The sequence below is a fragment of the Schistocerca americana genome, chromosome 11, assembly GCF_021461395.2.
Source record: "Schistocerca americana isolate TAMUIC-IGC-003095 chromosome 11, iqSchAmer2.1, whole genome shotgun sequence".
Taxonomy (NCBI): Eukaryota; Metazoa; Arthropoda; class Insecta; order Orthoptera; family Acrididae; genus Schistocerca; species Schistocerca americana.
The window spans coordinates 27721970-27744052 of record NC_060129.1 but is presented as its reverse complement, the minus strand read 5'-3'; the positions used below and the strand labels follow the sequence as shown (position 1 = coordinate 27744052).

At 41.1% G+C, this 22083-nt stretch overlaps 1 protein-coding gene across 6 annotated transcripts in view; it reads left to right on the top strand.

The window, feature by feature from the left end:
• Positions 1 to 22083, top strand: part of LOC124553641 (zinc finger protein 708-like) — a 174710-nt gene that overhangs the window by 26523 nt on the left and 126104 nt on the right. Inside the window, exon 3 of one of the 6 annotated variants that reach the window (XM_047127514.1) lies at positions 20721 to 20808. The exons of 4 other annotated variants lie outside the window; for them this stretch is intronic. In XM_047127514.1, the coding sequence (XP_046983470.1) occupies positions 20803 to 20808 (6 nt within the window). In that variant the 5' untranslated portion in view covers positions 20721 to 20802. Of the gene's footprint in view, positions 1 to 20695; positions 20809 to 22083 lie in introns of all 6 variants that reach the window. One more of the 6 variants, XM_047127515.1, reaches the window with a different exon arrangement.

Below are 22083 nucleotides of genomic sequence, written 5' to 3'. Positions count from 1 at the left end.
AGTTAGTAGATGAGTTTTGCTATTTGGGGAGCAAAATAACTGATGATGGTTGAAGTAGATAGGATATAAAATGTAGACGGGCGATGGGAAGAAAAGCGTTTCTGAAGAAGAGAAATTTGTTAACGTCAATTATAAATTTGTGTGTCATGAAGTCTTCCCTGAAAGTATTTGTGTGGAATGTAGCCATGTATGGAAGTGAAACATTGATGATAAATAGTTTAGACAAGAAGAGAATAGAAGCTTTTGAAATGTGGTGCTACAGAAGAATGCCGAAGATTGGATGGGTAGATCATGTAACTAATGAGGAGGTACTGAATAGAATTGAGAAGATGAATTTGTGGTACAACTTGACTAGAAGAAGGGACCAGTTGGTAGGATATGTTCTGAGGAGTCAAGGGATCATCAATTTAGTATTTGAGGGAAGTGTGTAGGGTAAAAATCGTAGAGGGAGAGCAAGGCATGAATACACTAATCAGATTCAGAAGGATGTAGGTTGCAGTAGTTACTTGGAAATGAAGAAGCTTGCACAGCTTGCACAGCATGGACAGCTGCATCAAACCAGTCTCTGGACTGAAGATCACATAACAACAACGTGAGACCTTTCAATACAGTTTGCTGTGGTTGTCATTGAATGCTTCAACCAGTGCTCTCTTGCCAGTCATATGTGTTTCATGTAGCATCTCTCTGTCTATAGATATGCACTTCACTGTACACGTTATCACTGAAATACTACTGAATTTAAGCTGTGTGGATTTTGCAATGTATTTTATTGCAGACAGTTTATTGTATTCGAATTTTCACCTTATCGTGTATCCTTACACAGCTGCCAGTTTGCTGCTGTAAAATCTTTGTCTGTAATACATTCTTGGTGGTACAGTCACAACTGTGAATTGGATTGTTCATTACGAATAAAATCCACAGTAGTTGTAATTTGAAACAAAGGCAACTTTAAGGTGAAAATGCTATTGCAAACAACCAAAGTGGCAGTTGCCAATCTGCAAAAAGTAACTTATCAATTTACTGCTCTAACAGCCACATGGGTACACCCAGAAAGAACTAGTTCATGCTGCAAACATTCAATGGCATGTGCATACTAGGGCCTCCTCCTTATGCTCCACATGGCTGCCAGTAATATGGGTCATTGGGTGTACTCAACATGCGACTGCCAAGCACTTACATGGTAATCCCTTATTGCAAATTGACAGTTGACATTTTAGGTGTTTGTAACAGCATTTTTGCCTTTCTTAAGTCACTGTCACATGTCCGGCCATTTTTATTAGGTCATTAGGTTATATTATTTTCGTCTGTGGGTGCATGTTTATGACTAGCCCAGTTTTTTCAGCCAGGCCATTTTTTCCCTACCTGTTCTTTATTAATAGTAGCAGCAGAATTTGAAAAGTGATTTACATCCTGAAACCAAGGTAGTGTTTGTATCTTAAACTAAATAAATGAACTTTGAAATTACAACTGCAATAGATTTTATTCATCATGAAAAAATCTTCGTCTCCCCTCCAGTCAAACCCTTTCACTCCCCCCACCCCTTACACACACACACACACACACACACACACACACACACACACACACACACACACACACACACGTGCGCGCACGCAGCCATTACAAACTGAGCTATTCCTACATGTCTCATGGTATTTCTATCAGTCTATACTTTCTTTCAGTAAAGTTGTGACAAATTTCTCTTCTCACCAATTTGATTCAGTACCTCTTCACTAGTTATTCAACTTCCTCCTCTAGTCTGCAGCTTCTCCCTGTAGTGCCATCCCAGCTAGTTCACTCTTTCTACCCAGATTGCCTGCCTTCCAAGTATTCCACTGCTTTTGCAAAGCAGCATTGTATTCCTTCAGCTCTGCCACCTGCTTCACCAAGAGTTCAGTTGCTTGTTGAGTCATGACCACTCATGCTTGTGACCTTGAAATTTGTACAGACTCCATCTACCAAAGATAAAAATTAACAAAAAACCAAAGTTAAACTCAACAAGCACAGATATAACAACAAGAAAAAGTCTTTAGTCTTTACTCAGAATAAACCACATTGATTCCACACACTAATGTGCTTTGTGTCTATAACATCAGCAGATTCTACATGTTGCTGGCACTGACTGTGCACAAGGTGATTTATGACCCTCCAGGTTACAATGTTGCATCTCACTGGCCATAAATAGTGCACCCTTTAATTTCCTTTAAACTGAGACACATTTGCAGGTCTTTCTGGTTTCACAAATACCATGTGCAGGTTTCTATGCATATCAAGTATGCCTATTCTTGCTGTGCTCAAGAATGGAAGAAGCAAGAGATATTAAGTCCACTTGCCCCAGCACACCATCAAAACTGGACCCAGAGTTGGTGGTGATGTAATGGTTGGAGCTCCTTTCAATGGAGGGCAGCACTCAATGATGCAGGTACTTTTAAAACCAGACTACTGGGGTCTGGGTGTGACCTCCCAGGACAGGGATGGGCTGGGTCATTTGTAGGTCAGCTTCCTTGTGTTATAGGGGTGGTGGTGGCTGAAACTGTTTGGCAAATCATTGATGAACATCCCTGTTTACAATGGACATTTATTCATTTTAGTACAGACACACATTGCGACACATTGCAGTAGGTTGGCCACTGATGACATCAGTGGCTGCTGACATGTCACACACTGTAGTCAGCAACTGCAAACTCAGAAGCCTAAACATTATGTGTCAACTGTGATGGGCTATGACATCAGTGAAGCTGCCCTCAAAGTATGTCAGACGCTAATAGCAGCCTGACCAAGTCAAGGCCACTGCGTAGCACACAGTTATAGTTGGTGTTCAAACACTAACATCCAGCATGGGCAATGTCGAAGTCGTATGCTTACACTAGCAGTGATCAGCAATGATGAAAGCTTTCAGGAACTGGTGTACAGCAACAGACAGACTGGGCTACCCCAGCCCAGACTGGAACATGCATTCCACAAGGGAAGTGGCCATTAGCAGGAGGTAGTCCACTGGCAGGGGACACAGTAGTGTGATCTATGTATGGTCCCCAGCTCAGGCAGTTGCTGCTGCCACTGGAGACAAAGTCCTCAGTAGGTGACTGTCTACTTCAGCTGGCACTACAGTGATCCTCCACCATAACGTCAGCAACTGATACAGCAGGGTTCGGCATGACATTATCGCACACGCACGGTCATGAAGAGAACATCGGTATGCATCTGAGCACATCTGAGAATGAGGATCTGATTTGGGAGGATATTTATGAGAGTCTTCAGTCCAGTATTCCACTAACAATGACACCCCCACTCTGGAAATGATAGCAGGCTGTTGCCAGGAGTGTCACCATTTGATGATGATGATTTGACTAAATTCATTCTTCTTCGCTTGTTTAGCCAGCTCCTGAAGGAGCCTAGCCAATGCTGTAATATTGCTCAACGTCACCCTCCAGAGGCCCTTGTTCCTCTTTGTCAACTTCCTGAATAAGTATATGCAGTGCAGGGTAGCCGCATGGTCCTTAGACCTTGCCATGGTTCACTTGGCTCCCCCCATCGGAGATCTGAGTCCTCCCTTGGGCATGTGTGTGTGTGTGTGTGTGTGTGTGTGTGTGTGTGTGTGTGTGTTGTCCTTAGCATAAGTTAGTTTAAGTTATATTAAGTAGTGTGTAAGCCTAGGGACCAATGACCTCAGGAACTTACCACAAATTTCCAAATTTTGCAAATAAACATTTTTTGTTCAGAATATACCTCCTTGTGAATCAGTACCTGGACTTCAGGCTGACGTTCTTTTCCCTGTTGCTGAGTGTCACATGAACAGTTCATCACACCTGATGGAGCAGTGGTGTTACAGTATGTTTGTAAAAATGAAGTTTTTTCAAAGTAAAACACACACACACTTGCATTAAATATGGTTTTCTAAAGGGTTTTTAAAAGGTTAATAATTGGAGCTACGTTATAAATTTGTCTTTAAATAAATGAAGAATTACTTTTTTATATAAATGTATTGATAACACTCTGCCCTCTGCTAGTTTGCTGCACCCATCACCAATAATTCTCTTTTGGTAAATGCTGAGATGAACAGAGAGCATATTAGATACATTTATTGATCCCTTGGTGACTTAATCACTTGTTTTTAAGCATCTACTTTAGGGGGGAAAAAAGGACAGGTATACACTCGCGCGCGCGCACACACGCACACACACACACACGCACGCACACACACACACACACACACACACACACACACACACACACACACATATCCATCCGCACATACACAGACACAAGCAGACATTCGTAAAGGCAAAGAGTTTGGGCAGAGGTGTCAGTTGAGGCGGAAGTAAAGAGGCAAAGATGTTGTTGAAAGACAGGTGAGGTATGAGCGGCGGCAGCTTGAAATTAGCGGAGGTTGAGGCCTGGCGGATAACGAGAAGAGAGGATATACTGAAGAGGAAGTTCCCATCTCCGGAGTTCTGACAAGTTGGTGTTAGTGGGAAGTATCCAGATAACCCGGACGGTGTAACACTGTGCCAAGATGTGCTGGCCGTGCACCAAGGCATGTTTAGCCACAGGGTGATCCTCATTACCAACAAACACTGTCTGCCTGTGTCCATTCATGTGAATGGACAGTTTGTTGCTGGTCATTCCCACATAGAAAGCTTCACAGTGTAGGCAGGTCAGCTGGTAAATCACGTGGGTGCTTTCACACGTGGCTCTGCCTTTGATCGTGTACACCTTCCGGGTTACAGGACTGGAGTAGGTGGTGGTGGGAGGGTGCAGGGGACAGGTTTTACACAGGGGGCGGTTACAAGGGTAGGAGCCAGAGGGTAGGGAAGGTGGTTGTGGGATTTCATAGGGATGAACTAAGAGGTTACGAAGTCAGGTGGACGGTGGAAAGACACTCTTGGTGGAGTGGGGAGGATTTCATGAAGGATGGATCTCATTTCAGGGCAGGATTTGAGGAAGTTGTATCCCTGCTGGAGAGCCACATTCAGAGTCTGATCCAGTCCCGGAAAGTATCCTGTCACAAGTGGGGCACTTTTGTGCTTCTTCTGTGGGAGGTTCTGGGTTTGAGGGGATGAGGAAGTGGCTCTGGTTATTTGCTTCTGTACCAGGTCGGGAGGGTAGTTTCGGGATGCGAAAGCTGTTATCAGGTTGTTGGTGTAATGGTTCAGGGATTCCGGACTGGAGCAGATTCGTTCGCCATGAAGACCTAGGCTGTAGGGAAGGGACCGTTTGATGTGGAATGGGTGGCAGCTGTCATAATGGAGGTACTGTTGCTTGTTGGTGGGTTTGATGTGGACGGACGTGTGAAGCTGGCCATTCGACAAATGGAGGTCAACGTCAAGGAAAGTGGCATGGGATTTGGAGTAGGACCAGGAGAATCTGATGGAACCAAAGGAGTTGGGGTTGGAGAGGAAATTCTGGAGTTCTTCTTCACTGTGAGTCCAGATCATGAAGATGTCATCAATAAATCTGTACCAAACTTTGGGTCGGCAGGCCTGGGTAACCAAGAAGGCTCCCTCTAAGTGACCCATGAATAGGTTGGTGTACGAGGGGGCCATCCTGGTACCCATGGCTGTTCCCTTTAGTTGTTGGTATGTCTGGCCTTCAAAAGTGAAGAAGTTGTGGGTCAGGATGAAGCTGGCTAAGGTAATGAGGAAAGAGGTTTTAGGTAGGGTGGAAGGTGATCGGCAAGTGTTCCATCGCAGCGAGGCCCTGGACGTGTGGAATATTTGTGTATAAGGAAGTGGCATCAATGGTTACAAGGATGGTTTCTGGGGGTAACAGATTGGGTAAGGATTCCAGGCATTCGAGAAAGTGGTTGGTGTCTTTGATGAAGGGTGGGAGACTGCATGTAGTGGGTTGAAGATGTTGATCTACGTAGGCAGAGATACGTTCTGTGGGGTCTTGGTAACCAGCTACAATGGGGCAGCTGGGATGATTGGGTTTGTGAATTTTAGGAAGGTAGAAGGTAGGGGTGTGGGGTGTCGGTGGGGTCAGGGGGTTGATGGAGTCAGGTGAAAGATTTTGTAGGGAGCCTAAGGTTCTGAGGATTCCTTGAAGCTCCGCCTGGACATCAGGAATGGGTTTACCTTGGCAAACTTTGTATGTGGTGTTGTCTGAAAGCTGACACAGTCCCTCAGCCACATACTCCCGACGATCAAGTACCACAGTCGTGGAACCCTTGTCCACCAGAAGCATGACGATGGATTGGTCAGCCTTCAGATCACGGATAGCTTGGGCTTCAGCAGTGGTGATGTTGGGAGTAGGATAAGGTTTTTTAAGAAGGATTGAGAGGCAAGGCTGGAAGTCAGAAATTCCTGGAAGGTTTGGAGAGGATGATTTTGAGGAAGAGGAGGTGGGTCCCGCTGTGACGGAGGATGGAACTGTTCCAGGCAGGGTTCAATTTGGATAGTGTCTTGGGGAGTTGGATCATTAGGAGTAGAATTAGGATCATTTTTCTTCGTGGCAAAGTGATATTTCCAGCAGAGAGTACGAGTGTAGGACAGTAAATCTTTGACGAGGGCTATTTGGTTGAATCTGGGAGTGGGGCTGAAGGTGAGGCCTTTGGATAGGACAGAGGTTTCGGATTGGGAGAGAGGTTTGGAGGAAAGGTTAACTACTGAATTAAGGTGTTGTGGTTCCAGATTGTGTTGATTGGAATTTTGAGGTTTTGGAGGGAGTGGAGCTGGAAGTGGGAGATTGAGTAAATGGGAGAGACTGGGTTTGTGTGCAATGAGAGGAGGTTGACGTTTGCTGGAAAGGTTGTGAAGGGTGAGTGAGTTGCCTTTCCGGAGGTGGGAAACCAGGAGATTGGATAGTTTTTTGAGCTGGAGTGTGGCATGCTGTTCTAATTTGCGGTTGGCCTGTAGGAGGATGCTCTGAACAGCCGGTGTGGATGTGGGAGAGGAGAGATTGAGGACTTTTATTAAGGATAGGAGTTGACGGGTGTGTTCATTGGCTGAGTTGATGTGTAGGTGAAGGATTAGGTGGGTGAAGGCAATGGATTGTTCAGTTTGCAACTGGTATAGGGACTGATGGAAAGAAGGGTTGCAGCCAGAGATGGGATCTTTAAGTGTGAGGCCTTTGGGGGTAATGCCAAATGTCAGACAAGCCTGAGAAAATAAAATAAGGGAGCGTAATCTGGCTAGGGCGAAGGCATGTTTGCGGAGGGAATGTAAATAAAACTTAATGGGGTCGTTGTGGGGGTGTTGTGTGGGTGACATGGTATTAGAAGGTGGAAAGTGTAACATGAGGCTGAAATGAAAATGAAAATAAAAATATATGGGGAGAGATAAAGGTGAACTAGAAAGCAACTGGAGATCTGGTGTGAAAAAAGGCGAAAAAGTGTTGGTTAAAGCTGGGCTATGTTGATCCTGTGGTGAACTTGGGTTGGTAGACAACGATGTGCATGAAGGTTAGGTGGTTGTGTTGCCGCCAAATCACGTTAAAGGGTGGAGAAATTCGGGAAAATTTCGAAAAAACTACGTGTAAATGTATTAAAAGGAGTAGTTTTGTGGTGGCAGGTTATGAAAATGAGGCTAACAATTGTCTGACGAAGAAATAATGACGTTAAAACCTGTGTGAAGCGGCTAAAAATTATCAGTGATGTGGGAAAAACGGAAATGGAAATAAAGCAAAAGTTGTTAGAACTAGCCGAAATGGTTGTTTAATAGGTGAAAGGAACTGTTTGTGAACTAGAAACGGTGGATTTTATAGCAGCGGTAGTGTGATTAACCAACTGACCTGCCTACACTGTGAAGCTTTCTATGTGGGAATGACCAGCAACAAACTGTCCATTCGCGTGAATGGACACAGGCAGACAGTGTTTGTCGGTAATGAGGATCACCCTGTGGCTAAACATGCCTTGGTGCACGGCCAACACATCTTGGCACAGTGTTACACCGTCCGGGTTATCTGGATACTTCCCACTAACTCCAACCTGTCAGAACTCCAGAGATGGGAACTTGCTCTTCAGTATATCCTCTCTTCTCGTTATCCGCCAGGCCTCAACCTCCGCTAATTTCAAGTTGCCGCCGCTCATACCTCACCTGTCTTTCAACAGCATCTTTGCCTCTTTACTTCTGCCTTGACTGTGTTTGTTTGTCTGTCTATCAACCTGCCAGCACTTTTGTTTGGTAAGCCACATCATCTTTGTTTTTATAAGAGGAATCATCCTTGCAGATACAGTGTATTACATTGAATTTATCTTGATGACCATTTTCTATCCAGGCAAATGATTTCTTTCATTCCCACATGAACGAGCATTCAACCTTTTGGATCCACACACGAAGTTGGCTATCGCGTAAATGCCTGATCATAAACATGGACAAAACTGAACTAAAATCTGTTTATTGGCACACAATAGAAAGCCAGTTTTAGAATGATGATAATAACAATGATAGGCAATAATGGAGTGTTGTCAATAGTAATCATTTAACATGCCAAAATGATCAAACGTTTTTGATCAGAACTGTTTGCAGTGGGGATTGGAGGACTAATTGCCACTCCAAGAAGTCCAGAGCAGTGCAAACATATTTACCGACTATTTTTGATGATGATTGGAGATAGCCTTAAGTGTAAGGTAAAGTAAAAAGGTGTTGATGTGAATAGTACTTCTTCACACCTGTGAAGTACTTTACCTGTTACTGCTTGCAGGTTGCGATATATAAAAATTTTTAAGTGCAAGATGATTTTTCTACATATGTAGTTGTTGATATAATTTACTGCACAATATATTTACTTTCCACACATAGAAACTGCTCAATAACTGTTTCAGGCTGGATTCAGATGAATTTCAATTGATGAGGTGAAGTCCAGTTCTTCAGTGAGACAGAATGCAAACTTTCTCCAAAACTTGATGGTGGTCCTTTTTTCTTCACTACCCCTAAGGGAACTTTTATGTTCAATGTAGTATCTCCAAAAATACATCAGCTTAATTAGTTTTGCATTAATTGCATCTTGAACAGCTTAATAAAAAACAATATACTAACAAGCTTTAAATGATGAGAGGAAGAACTAGTCAGTTCAGCACATAATTCAACTAATACATATAATGCTTAACTTTTTCATATTTCCTGATATGTTTTGACGTATCACAGGGTTAGGGCTATCCTCTTTGGGTATGCATACCCTAGTTGCATAATACTGCCTTAGTAATACTAATGAAAGTATTACAGATTTGTTTCACTCTGAAAAATGACTGAATGACCTAGTCAGCTAAAATACTAAGTAGTGGTTGCAGTTGAAAGAAAAGATTGATAGTTCAACCATCAGAAAAACTACAGATTGGTTACACTTGAAAGAAGGAATGAATAATTAAGTCAGTATAAAACCACAATGGGCTATGTCAAACATTTCCATTCAGTTGTTTCCACACATCGGTTTCACTCAATAATGAATGTCTGTCTAACCAATATCTAGAACTACAACTGACTGAATTGATTATGTTTCATTTGATTGCTCCTGTAGAATGGTTTCACGCAAAAGAATGAATGAATAACTCAAATGACATGAAGAACTATAACCAAATGTGTTGACTGTTTTCTAACAACAAACTAAATCAATGTAGCAGAGATGCTGAGTCATGATAGGCACAACAAAAAGAGCCACACAATTAAAGCTTTCTGCCATTAAGGACTTTGTCAGCAGTAGACACACACACACACACACACACACACACACACACACACACACACACACACACAACTTGCACACACAACTTGCACACACGTCTGCAGTCTGAGAGAGGTGAAACTACACTGCGAGCAGCAGCACCCGTGCATGACGGGAGTGGCAACTGGGTGGGGGTAAGGAGGAGGCTGGAGTGGGGAGGAGAGGGATAGTATGGTTGGAGTGGCAGACAGTGAAGTGTTGCAGTTTAGACAGAGGGCAGGAGAGAGGGTGCTGGGAGGGGGGGGGGGGGGAAGTAGAGGGAAGTAGAGAAATAGAAAGAAATTAAAAGACTGGGTGTGGCAGTGAAGTGACAGCTGTGTAGTGCTGGAATGGGAACAGGGAGGGGGCTGGATGAGTGAGGATAGTGACTAATGAAGGTTGAGGCCAGGAGAGATATGAGAACGTAGGATGTATTGCAGGGAAAGTTCCCACCTGCGCAATTCAGAAAAGCTGGTGTTGGTGAGAAGGATCCATATGGCACAGGCTGTGAAGCAGTCATTGAGATGAGGGGTGTCATGTTTGGCAGCGTGTTCAGCAACAGGGTGGTCTACTCGTTTTTTGGCCACAGTTTTTCAGTGGCCATTCGCACGAACAGACAGCTTGTTGGTCGTCATGCCTACATAGAATGCAGCACAGTGGGAGAAGGGGTTGTGTAAGGATGGACTAGTATATTGCGTAGGTTTGGTGGATGGCAGAATACCTTTGTAGGAGGGGTGGGGAGGACAGTGGCAGTGCCCTGAAATGTGAAATGGCAGAAAGCTTTAATTGTGTGACACTATTTTTGTTCCTATCGCAACTCAGCATCTCCGCTATATGGTGAGTAGCAACTTTCCTTCTCTGGATTTTTACATTCCATCCTGGATTTTCCATTGTTTGAACAAACTAAATCAGTTTTCTTCATTCAGGTGTTCCAATCACTATTACACCATGCAACAGCTCTACTGTGTTACTGCTGACGTACTGGTTATGATAGGACAAACGTTACACTAGACCAATTTGGGACTGCTCTATCAGATTGAGTATGTAAAATTCCACTTTAAAAATAATTTTATTTGCAACAGGAAACAAATTTACACTTTCTATTGAACTTCATGTAGAAGAAAAGACATACTGAGCAGTATTTGTTTATATTAACTCCAACCAAAAGGCGCAAAAACAAAATTGTGACTTTGCCCGATGATTCTTCATGAGTGACACTCGCTGTGTGTAGGCAACACTAAGAATGAATATTTTGTGATGCGTCTCATGAAAATTGCTACTATCACCAGGAATCAAGCCAGGAATTCCTGCTTCCCTGGTCCGTTGCCTTTAGGCTATAAAGGCATACCGCGTAGACTAAACCAGGTTCTCATTTCAAGAGTGGTCATCTTAATAGTTAAAATGGTTGCCCATTTAAAAAGGGAAATACAGATTCAGCTTGTGATTGTGCCAAAAATTAGTTTCAGTAATTAACTATTGTTGCATGCAGTATGCATTAATTTCTATCTTGTCCCATTCCCTTTATCCTTATTAGAATTTTTGTGATGTGTTGAAAACTTGTGGAATTTGAAGTGATTGTTTCTCCTTTTTCCATAAATGGTGCTTGGAATTTCCAGTAAACGAATATGGCATGGGGAAGGGACTGAAAGGGAAAGCATGAAAACAAGGTTGTAACTTGTGCAATAAATAGAGGCACATGATGTTAGTAGTAACAAACGTGTGTGTGTGTGTGTGTGTGTGTGTGTGTGTGTGTGTGTGTGTGTGTGTGTGTGTAATTTACAGACCCATGTGAAGTGCATGGCAGAGGCTACTTAGCATTGTACCACATCTTAGGAATCATTCCTGTTCTGATCATCTATGAAGCCTGAGATGAATGACATCTGAAATGTATCTGTGCATGCTTCAATGAGTGTCATTGCGTTTTCAGTCCCTATCACCAGTGTGTTGGGCTTGTTGCTGCACATTTGGTATCCCCTGTTCTGTTTGGTACAGGTCCCACACACTTCAGTGATATTGCATGATGGGATGCACAGGTGTTTTTTTGTAAACTGTCTCCTTTGTAGACTGAGTTCATTTTCCCTGTGTCCTAACAATGATTCAAAGTTTTCCATCTGCCTTACTAATGATAATCATTTTGAATCATTCCATTTGATATTACTATAAATTGTTATTTGTGTGAGTTAACAGATTCGAGAAGTGACTCACTGATGTAGTCACAGTATACTTCTTTTTTCATTTTGTGACATCACAATCTTACATTTCTGTTCATTTAAAACATATTGCCTATCTATGCACCACATTGGGATACTATCAAGATCTGATGGGATATTTCTGTAACTTTTTTGCATATAACACTTCATTGTAGATAACCTGGCTCATTGACAAAAAATCTGAGGCTACTATTAATACCTTATGTCAGATCATGAACATACTACATGAATAGCAAGGGCCTCAACACACTTTCCTGGGGCACATTTGAAGTTACTTCTGCTTTTGTCCATCCAAGAAAACATTCTGTGACCTCACTGCCAAGAAATCCTCAGTACAATCACAAATTTGATCTTCTAATTGTACTTTAATAAGTGTGTGTCATACTGTGTCAAGTTCTTTGCCTAACATCAGAAATACTGCATCTACGTGACTGCTTGCTCCATGTGTTTCAAGATATCATGTGAGAAAAGTGCGAGTTGGGCTTCAGATCATAAGTGTTTTAGGAATCCATGCTGGTCAGTATAGAGGATACTAATTACATTTGTGCTCAGAACATGTTCTAAGATTATACAACAAATGGATGTCAAAGATGTTTGTTAGTAGTTCTGTAGGTCATTTCTGCTACCCTTGTAGACAGGTATCAACTGTGCATTCTTCAAGTCAGTGAACTGGTTCTTTTTTAAACTTAAAATAACAGAATAACAGGTAACTCAGCAAAAAATTCTCTACAATATATGAGAGCATGAGAGCAAGTCCATCAGGTTCTGGAGCCTTGTCCAGTTTAAGTGACTGCATCAGTTTCTTAATACCACTGACACCAGTTATCTATATTACTTATCTTTGTAGGGGCATTGGAAACTAGAAGCACTACTTCAGTATCTTCCTTAATAAAGGAATGGAGTAAATCAGTTTTGGTTTTGCTTCGCTGTCTTCAATTTAAATGCCTGTGCGATGCCCGAGTTCCAGGAAACTAACTCACTGTGGTGCCAATGAAAACTTACACATGTGTATGAGAGAGAGAGAGAGGGGGGGGGGGATTGTTTGTGCCTGCATGGGAGAGGAAGCAAGTGTGGGAGGAGAAGTCAGTATAACGATCTGGATCGAGAAAGAGTGGCGTACAGAGAAGGAAATGATAAGATGAGGCAGTGGGAAGCAAGTAGCAGAGGTTTAGGCCAGGGGATTGTGAGAGACAGGATGTGCTGGGGAGATAAGTCCCAATGGCATAGTTCAGAGAAACTTGCGCTTATGTGAGTATCCAGATGGCCCGTGTAGTAAAACAGCTGTTGAAATCATCAGTGTTGTGCACAGCATGTTCAGCAACTGGATGGTCAAGTCTGCAGTTTGGCACTGGCCATTCATGTGAGTTGAGTCATATGCAAGGAGGAGATCAACATTTAGGAAAGTGGCTTGCTGAGTTCAGAAAGACCAATGAAGTGGACTTGTATATAAGTGTTAAGGTTATGGAGGAATGAACAAAGGTTGTGCCTGCTGTTAGTCCAGATCATGAAAATGTCATCAATGATCCTTAGCCAGACAAGGGACTTTAGGTGTTGACTGAAAATGAAGGATTCCTCCAGATAGCTCATAAATAAGTTGGTACAGAATGGTGCTGTGCAAGTACCTATGGCAGTCCCATGAATGTGTTTATACATTTGGCCTTTGAAAGTGAACTAATGGTGGGTCAGCATATGTTTAACGAGGAGGATTAGGAGAGGGGTGGTGGGTTCAGTATCAGGATGATGTTGAGAAAGGTAGCGTTCCATGATTGCAAGGACATAGGGATGGGGGTCATTGGTCTATAAGGAAGTAGCACCCACTGTGACCAACAAAGGCATGTAATGGTAATGGGACAAGAACTGTGGAAAGAAAGTGAAGTAAGCGTAATTTCCATATAGCATGTACTGCTACCTTTTACTTATTTCCCAGTATCAACAAACCCAACCCTAAAGGTCTCCCTACTTCTGGTCCTGTTATGGCTGGGTACAATGCTCCCACTGTATGAACCTCTACCTTTGTGGACCAATACTTCCATCAGTACCGTCTGTAACCTCCCATTCTATATTCAAGACACTGTTCAGTTCCTTCACTGCCTTTCCACAGTTCCTTTCCCATAACCACCAGACTACTTGTTGGTCACTGTGAATGTGATTCCCTTTTATACCAGCATCTTCCACACCCATGGCCTTGCAGCTGTGGAACACTACCTTTCCCAACATCCTGCTGGTATGAAACCTACCACATCTTTTCTAATCTTATTAGCCAACCACATCCTGACCTATAATTAGCCCTTTCAAAGGCTAAATCTATAAACAAACCAATTGCAGTGCCATGGGTAGTTGCTTTGTAGCATCCTATGCCAACTTATTTATTGGCCATCTAGAGAAGTTCTTCCTATCCAGTCAACATGTAAAACCCTTTGTCTAGTTCAAATTCATCGATGGCATTTTCATGATCTGGACTCATGGCAGGGACAACCTTTGCTCCTTCCTCTGTAACCTTAACCACCTACTCCCAAATCCTCTTCACTGGATCCTTCAAAGCTCAAAGAGCCACCATCCTAAATGTTGATCTTCACCTCTCAGATGGCTCCATTAATACATCCATTAATGTCAAGTGTGCTAACCACCAACTGGACCCTCACTTTAACAACTGTCACCCATTCCATATCAAAATGTCTTCTCCCAGACGTGCCAATTCTCCTGATTTAAGCAGGAGACTCCCGATTTTTCCTTCTTCCTCCCAATCTCTCAACATTGAAGACCGATCTCCCGATTTTCAGAGCAGTTTCAATACTTTCCTAACTATTTGAAAATCCTGCACCTTCAATATATTGGTGGATGACAAGGTATGGTTGCTACTTTTCTATGTTAACTTGATAGATTGGTGCGGTGGCTGTCGGGAATGGCAGTAGGCGTAGCTCACGCTTCGTATCTACAAGGAAGTAAGGAACTTATCGTTGGCAGCATTCAGAGACAAATGAATATCTTTCAACTAGGGCCAATTTTCTCCGCTTCTGGTAGCACCAGCGGAATCGTAATGTCATCGTGGACAAGGAGTAGTCAATAGTTGCTCCAAGCGAAGTGATTAGCATTGTTGTGTCTAAAAGGCAGTGTTGCCAAGTTAGGGGATTTCCCCCTAAATTTAGGGGGAATTAAGCTGCCTAGGGGGAAGTTACAGAGATAAATGTTTCATGGGGGAAAAATATTTGTGGTTACTACCCTCCCCTACCCTCCCCTCCCCACACCTCCGCTCAACAATTTCGTTCTTGACTCCCTTTTACTGCCCCACCACCCCACTTGCTTACCCGATGGTGTGATAAATTATTTAGGGGAATTTAAAGTGCAATATAGGGGGAAACGGTGCACGAGGGTTGGCATCACTGCTACAAGACAATTGTCTAGAACGTAGGATCATTGTGTTCTCAGTTCTGTTGCGCGATTTGTGTACTCAGTAGTAGTTCTTGGCTGTGTATCTTGGAGGTGTTGATTATTTTTCATACAGAATGGCGAAGAAATATGATGCAGTGTTCAGAAACGTGTATAAGGAAGAGTTTCCGTGTTTAAGTGAATCGAGGAAGGGACAAACTTACGCATTTTGTAGTGTATGTAGGTGTGACTTTTCAGTAGTTCATGGTGGGAAATGCGACATTCTTAAACATGTGCAAACTAAAAAACACCAGGAGAGTGTCCATTGTGCAGAACGGAACCATAAACTTAACTTCTCGGGTAAACCCCAAAATGTAGATTCTGTGATGAATGCCAAGGCTTAATTTACCGCATTTATTGTAGAGCATAACTTGCCTGTAAACTGTGGCGACCACGCTGGGCCTTTGTTTCCCAAAATGTTTCCTAATTCTGAAATTGTGAAACGATATGGGGTGCCCCAGAACAAAAACGACCGCTATCCTTACAGAAATGTGCATAGAAGTAAAAGCAAAACTTATTATGCACTTGCAGTCAAATCCATTCACTATTGCTACCGATGGTAGTATTAAAACTGACTTTAAGTTATATCCTATTATCGTATCATTCTTCAGCCCTGAACTCCATGAAATTCAAAATTGCCTGCTCTCTGTGCCTAATTTAAAAGGGAATGCCACTGGAGCTAATATTGCTGATCTTCTACTTTCAACTTTATGGGAATTCCATATTCCATTAAAAAACTGTCTGGCTTTTGGCGCTGATAATGCTCCTGTAATGGTAGGGCTAAAACAGGGTGTGGCAGAATGTTTGAAGCAAGAAATTGCTAGCTTAATCATTGTAGGCTGTTCTTGTCACCTAATTAATCTTGCTGCTAAGAAGGGGGCGGCATGTTTGCCTTTAAACGTGGAAGAAAATATTATTGACATATTTTATTATTTGGAAAGGAGTGCAAAGAAGAAAGAAAAATTTAGAAAGTTTCAAACTTTACATGACACAGAAATGAGGCAAATTCTGAAACATGTGCCTACGCGATGGTTATCGTTGAAAAGATGTTTGGATAGGATTTTGGAGCAGTGGTACCCTTTGGTTAGTTTGTTCAAGAGTGAAATTGTAAGTAAGGATTCCGAAGTGGAAACTTTGAAGAATTATAAAATTCCAAAACATACTCAAAATGTAGATGTGTCTATGTCATATCACAAGTCCAAGCACTGTGATAAGATTTCACCACACTCCTCACTTAAAAGAAAAACCCAATCATCAGTTTTACAGAAAACCATTGACACTGTGGACCATGCTTTATCATGTGAGGAACAACTGTTCATGTGTCTGTCATCAAATTTACGTAAATCTTTATGGCTTATGCTTTCAAGTTTTATGCCTGTGTCTGAGAGCCCAAATGTAGCTCTTCAGTCAAGTGCCCCACATATCCACTTATTGAGGTCAATTTTGGAGGAACTTTTGATGAATGTGATGGCAATATTTGTGAGACCACTCATTATTAAAACCTCCAACTCTCTTATTGATATAGATTATCACATTCCAGCAAATCAAAAGGATGATTGTGATCTGATGATAGGGAATTCTACATAAGTCTGTAAGAAAATGTTTCTTATCATCATGTGATTACATGATACACAAATTTACATTCCAAGATGAAGTTTTAATGCATGCAGAAGTTGCAAATATTTCTATATTTGGCAAAGCATCATTTTCCAGCCTTAGATCTTTCATAAACAGATTTCCTAATAATTCTAACTGGCGAAAGTGAACACTTAGATACAGAAGTTGATGTTCTTCACTCTCAGTTCTGTAACTTTCAGCTGGAAGAAACCAACTTAGCAGCAGAGAGAACTGATGTTCAGTGGGTGTTGGTAGGTCAGAAGAAATTGGCTGATGGGGTTCTTCAGTATGATAAACTTGCAAAGGTGATGCTGGCTATTTTGTCAATTCCACATAGTAATGCAGAAAGTGAGAGAATTTTTAGCACAGTTACAAAGACCAAAACTCAGTTCAGGTCCATGCTTTCAGAAACATCCTTGGAGAAATTTTTGATTTTAAAATCAGTTCAAAAAGGCAAGTGCTTTGAGCAGAAATTTAGTTCAGAGTTTTTGAAGAAGGATAAGTCAGTTAATGGTGTGCTGAATAAGTAACTACCGTAATCAGACAAATTCAGACTGATAAACTATTCAGATTATTTGCTAAGCCTAACATGTACATCCTGTATAAAATTGGTTTAAATTTGGGAAAGATGTCTTACAGATATAAGATGCCATGCAAATATGGGTTGCATTATGAAATGAAAACGTGTGATCATTTAACAGTGATTTATTCATGCAAAAACTGTGCTAATGTCAAAACAGAAATCTAATATACGTTAATTTGTTTCCTCGGACCGTAATTTCAAACTGTAGTTCTCTCGAGAGCACTTCATTTGAATGTGTGTGAATCCAAAGAAACCTGCAGAGCTCATCATTCATATTGTTCAGCATGTTGAATGATAAATTATACAGTCCGAAGACTCAGGTATGTCCATTAGTTAGTATTTACATGTAAATAATAAAGCAAATGTAACTGAATTGTTACAGTTATTGAATTATTGCAACTTTAATCATCAGGGATGTGTTGTAATTCACAGTAGTACACCGCTACAATTCTCAAGATTTTTCACTTCTGAAAGTTGGCATGTCTCCTTTTCCACATAGCCTGCTCACAATCCTGCACCCCATGGGTCATTCCCCTGTCATTGACACAACTGCAAAACGTGTCCCAGACATCCATCTACCACCTCCTACCACAGCCATGTCACAGGAATCTCCAGCGCAATAAAAGACATGGCCACATGTGAAAGTAATCAAGTTACATATCAGCTATGATGTAATTACTGTACAGTATTCTAAGTGGACATACAAGTAACCTACTTTCCACTTGTATAAATAGTCAGCACCAAACTGGGGTAAACCACAAATGTGCCCATCCAGCTGGTGGACATGCTGCACACTACAACACTAATAACTTCTACAGCTGCTTCACTACTTGGGCCATCAGGATACTCCCACAAGCTCAGGTTTCTCTTAACTACGCACTTGGGAATTCTCTCTCCTGCATATCCTGTCTCTTGTGATCACTTTGGCCTAAACCTCTGGTAAGTTGTTTCCCATTGGCTCACTTTGCCCAATCTCTCTCTCTCTCTCTCTCTCTCTCTCTCTCTCTCTCTCTCTCTCTCTCTCTCCCCCCCCCCCCCCCCCCCCCCCACACACACACACACACACTCTCTCTCTCTCTCTCTCTCTCTCTCTCTCTCTCTCTCTCTCATCCTTCATCTCTGTCTTCCTCATCACCACCATCCTCCCATTTTTTTCTCCCCTCCCTCCCTCTACCCCTTATACGCTCAACCCTCTGAATTCCTTCCATCTTGTTGGGCAGCTACATAGTAATGTGATGAAATACCTGCCTCATATTACTCTGCTATCCCCTGCTTGCCTTGTGTGTCCTTGCCTGCCTCCCCCCTCCTCCCCACCTCCATCTACCCAGGCTACTACTTTCAATAATCAGCATGCTGCTACTGTGGGTTTGTATGTTAAAGTGTCTCATGGTTGTGTGTGTGGATGTGTATAATCTTACTGTAAAAAGAGCAAGGACTTTGTGAAGTCTGATGTTCAGTGCTTTCTGTTAAGTGTTACTGTGTTCCACACACCAGTCCTCTATAGATAAATGGTTGCCTTGCCCATATTTTATGTACTTCTGTATATTTCTTCCACATTGCTGCCTTCCCTTCTTCCATAAGTGTTGGCTCCAATGAAATACAGATTTCATCGTATGAAAAACGAATTTAAATCATAACTGATTTGCAGAGAAAGTTGATATGTAACGGATGTCACTGCACAGTGTTTAAGACATCATGAGCTATATAACCTCCACCTGCTTGTGAACTGTGGGGAAACAACAGATTAGATAGGCCTTCAGTGGAAAGAGTGTGTGTCGCTGGTCAGAAAGGCTAAACTCTTATTGTTATTCAAACAAGAAAGATACAACTTTGAGGTTGGTTACAGATTCTTGAAAACAAGAACAACAGAAAAGGTGGAATTATTTTTTAAATTTAATATCCAAAAGTTTTAGGTAATGTTAGTGTGTTTTACGAGAGCATAATCAGAGTGAACAAAAAGGTGTAGTAGCGTATTTTTTTGTTGTAATTGAAGCTTAAATACACTTTAGAAGGGACTGCGTGTTCTGCCTGGCCTGTTGTGATTTCAGCCCTTTATGCAGTTTTTAAGTGACAGCTGTAACAACATAAATTGCACACATCCGAACTTTAACTGGTCTTCAAGCAATTTTTGTTTTTGCAGCTGTCTCTTGGAAGTAACATAAAAGACCAAAATGCAATTGTGCTGGATAAATACTTTTGATAACAGTCCAGGCAGAACATGTTGTCCTTTTTAAAACTAGATACAGTTGTTTCCTGTGCTTGTCTGATAGCACAGTTAAATACAAACAATGGTTACAGTGTGCTGACAGTGGATCTGTGCTTATATGAAATATCCCCCACATTTGATTGGTTGCTTGGTTGGTTAGTTTCATGTTCCATGGAAATCATCTGTACAGTTAATCATAATTATGTGGAATGTTATTTTACATTAACGTTACATATTTGTATGTAAATATGGCTACATGCCAGTCATAGACTGTCTTTTTTAATACAGATGTGTGTTAGTAATTCCTACCACAACATTTTACAGATTACAAAAATTGAAGTTCCTCTAGAATAGGAGTTATCTGATAGAAACTTCAATTGTTTTTCAAATTTAACTTTGCTGCCTATAAGACATTTATATGTGATCAGAAATTGTGGTGGCATCATTGTTTGTGTCCCTTTTTGAGCTGGAGACATTCTTAATATGGAGTAATTAATGTCATTTTTTCTTCTGGTATGGGAATTGTGTACATCATTGTTCCTTTTGAACTGCAGTGGGCTATTTACAACAAACTTCATGATCAAATACACACACTATGAAGCAGAAGTCAAAATGTCTACAAGAGCTATCCTAGAATATTACTCCATATGATGTTACTGAATGAAAACATGCAAAATATGTCACCTAACTGATTTGTCTCTCTCCAAGATTTTTGATGATTCTAAGTGCAAATGTGGCTGAATAAAGTTGTTTTAAGAGTTCCAAAATGTGTATTATCCAGTTTAAATTCTTATCAATATGGAAATCTAAAAATTTTGAACTTTCTACTGTAGTTATTATTTTCTTACCATGTGGTTCACTTATCATTGGCTTTGTGCCTCTAGATATGTAGAACTGAATATCTTGCATCTTTCTGAAATCAAGACTGAGATCATTCACAGAAAACCACTCAGTTATACTTTTAAGAATATTATTTAGCATTTCTTACATTGTAGTCAGTATGCTTGTTGTGGACAGACAGAAAGTGATGGAGGATCTTCAGTCCACAGGCCCCTAACCCAGCTTGCTGAAACTGAAATATAATGTTCTAACTCTTTAAAAATAATGCAGAGGAATCAGAAACTATGACAGTAAGTAAAAGTTTACTGTTGTTTAACAAAATAGTATATTCTGATGAATGTTCACTTGAACAAGTATTAATTTTGCAAATCATTAAAGTCATTAAACTTTTTTTCAATTGTACCCAGCACTCTACACAGTTCAGAGGTGATTTCTGTGCTTAGTTCCAAGTAAATCTCATACAGTTAATTGCTCACCTATAAAGTGGAGAATAATCTAAGCCATTTGCCATGTGGTTTTCTGTAACCAAACATTGAAAATGAGACATGGACTTTCCAGTAAATTATTAATCCATGTGTGTTCACTTTAACACATTTGCACTAAATAGGTGTGATATCTCATTCAGTCAATAAACAATCATGTCAGTCATCATTAATGCCATCTGAGGCTAAGCAGACAAAGTCGGGACAGAATCACAGTACATTCTGTAGCAGGGCATAACATGTCATGTATTATTGACGACAATCAAATCGTGTCTCAAGTGAAGACACCTCTTGGTACAGATGATAAACAGAACACCTGCCATTAGATAGTTTTCAGCACCAATAGCAGTGCCTATTTAGCACCTTTTTGACCACATAATTGTTTATATCATTGTTAGCTGAAGATTGACAACATTCTCCATTTTTGGTGAGTAAATCTGTGCTCTATTTATGTTCTATAAAAATCTCAGCTCAGTAACTTTAACTTCCAGAATTTTTCAAACAGAACCAATGGTAGACAGTGATCTCTGAACTACAGTATCACTCTTTTCTTTTTTGTAGATTTGTTAAATTCCACTATCATTGTGAATATTGGTACAGCTTCTTTGCTACATATCTTCACTACATTTTAGCTTTGTAACTTAATTGCAAAGATTAGTTAATCTAAGTTGTTTTTTATAATGTTTGATGTGAAAATTGGCTTTTACCCAATAAGTCAGAAAGTAAAGAAAGAAGCTTCATGAAAACTTCTGCCATATGTTTTTTACATAAAATTACTCCTTAATCCAGTAGCACAACTTTTTTATTATTACATGCTTTTGAAATTTTGTAAAAAGCTGATTTTTGAGACAACTAATCAGCAGATTATACTGTGACTCAGAACATTTGACATCGGCATATACACAATCTGGCCAAGTCTTGTAACAATATTTAAACATTTAATTTTGCATTAGGTTATTGCACAACTCTTTATTCGCTGTGCTTGGCATGCATCAGGCATTGCTGGCCTGACCTTGACAGAATACCGGGGGGTAATCCATCTCTCACTTGACACCACCAACATGCAGACACGGTGCTGGGTTC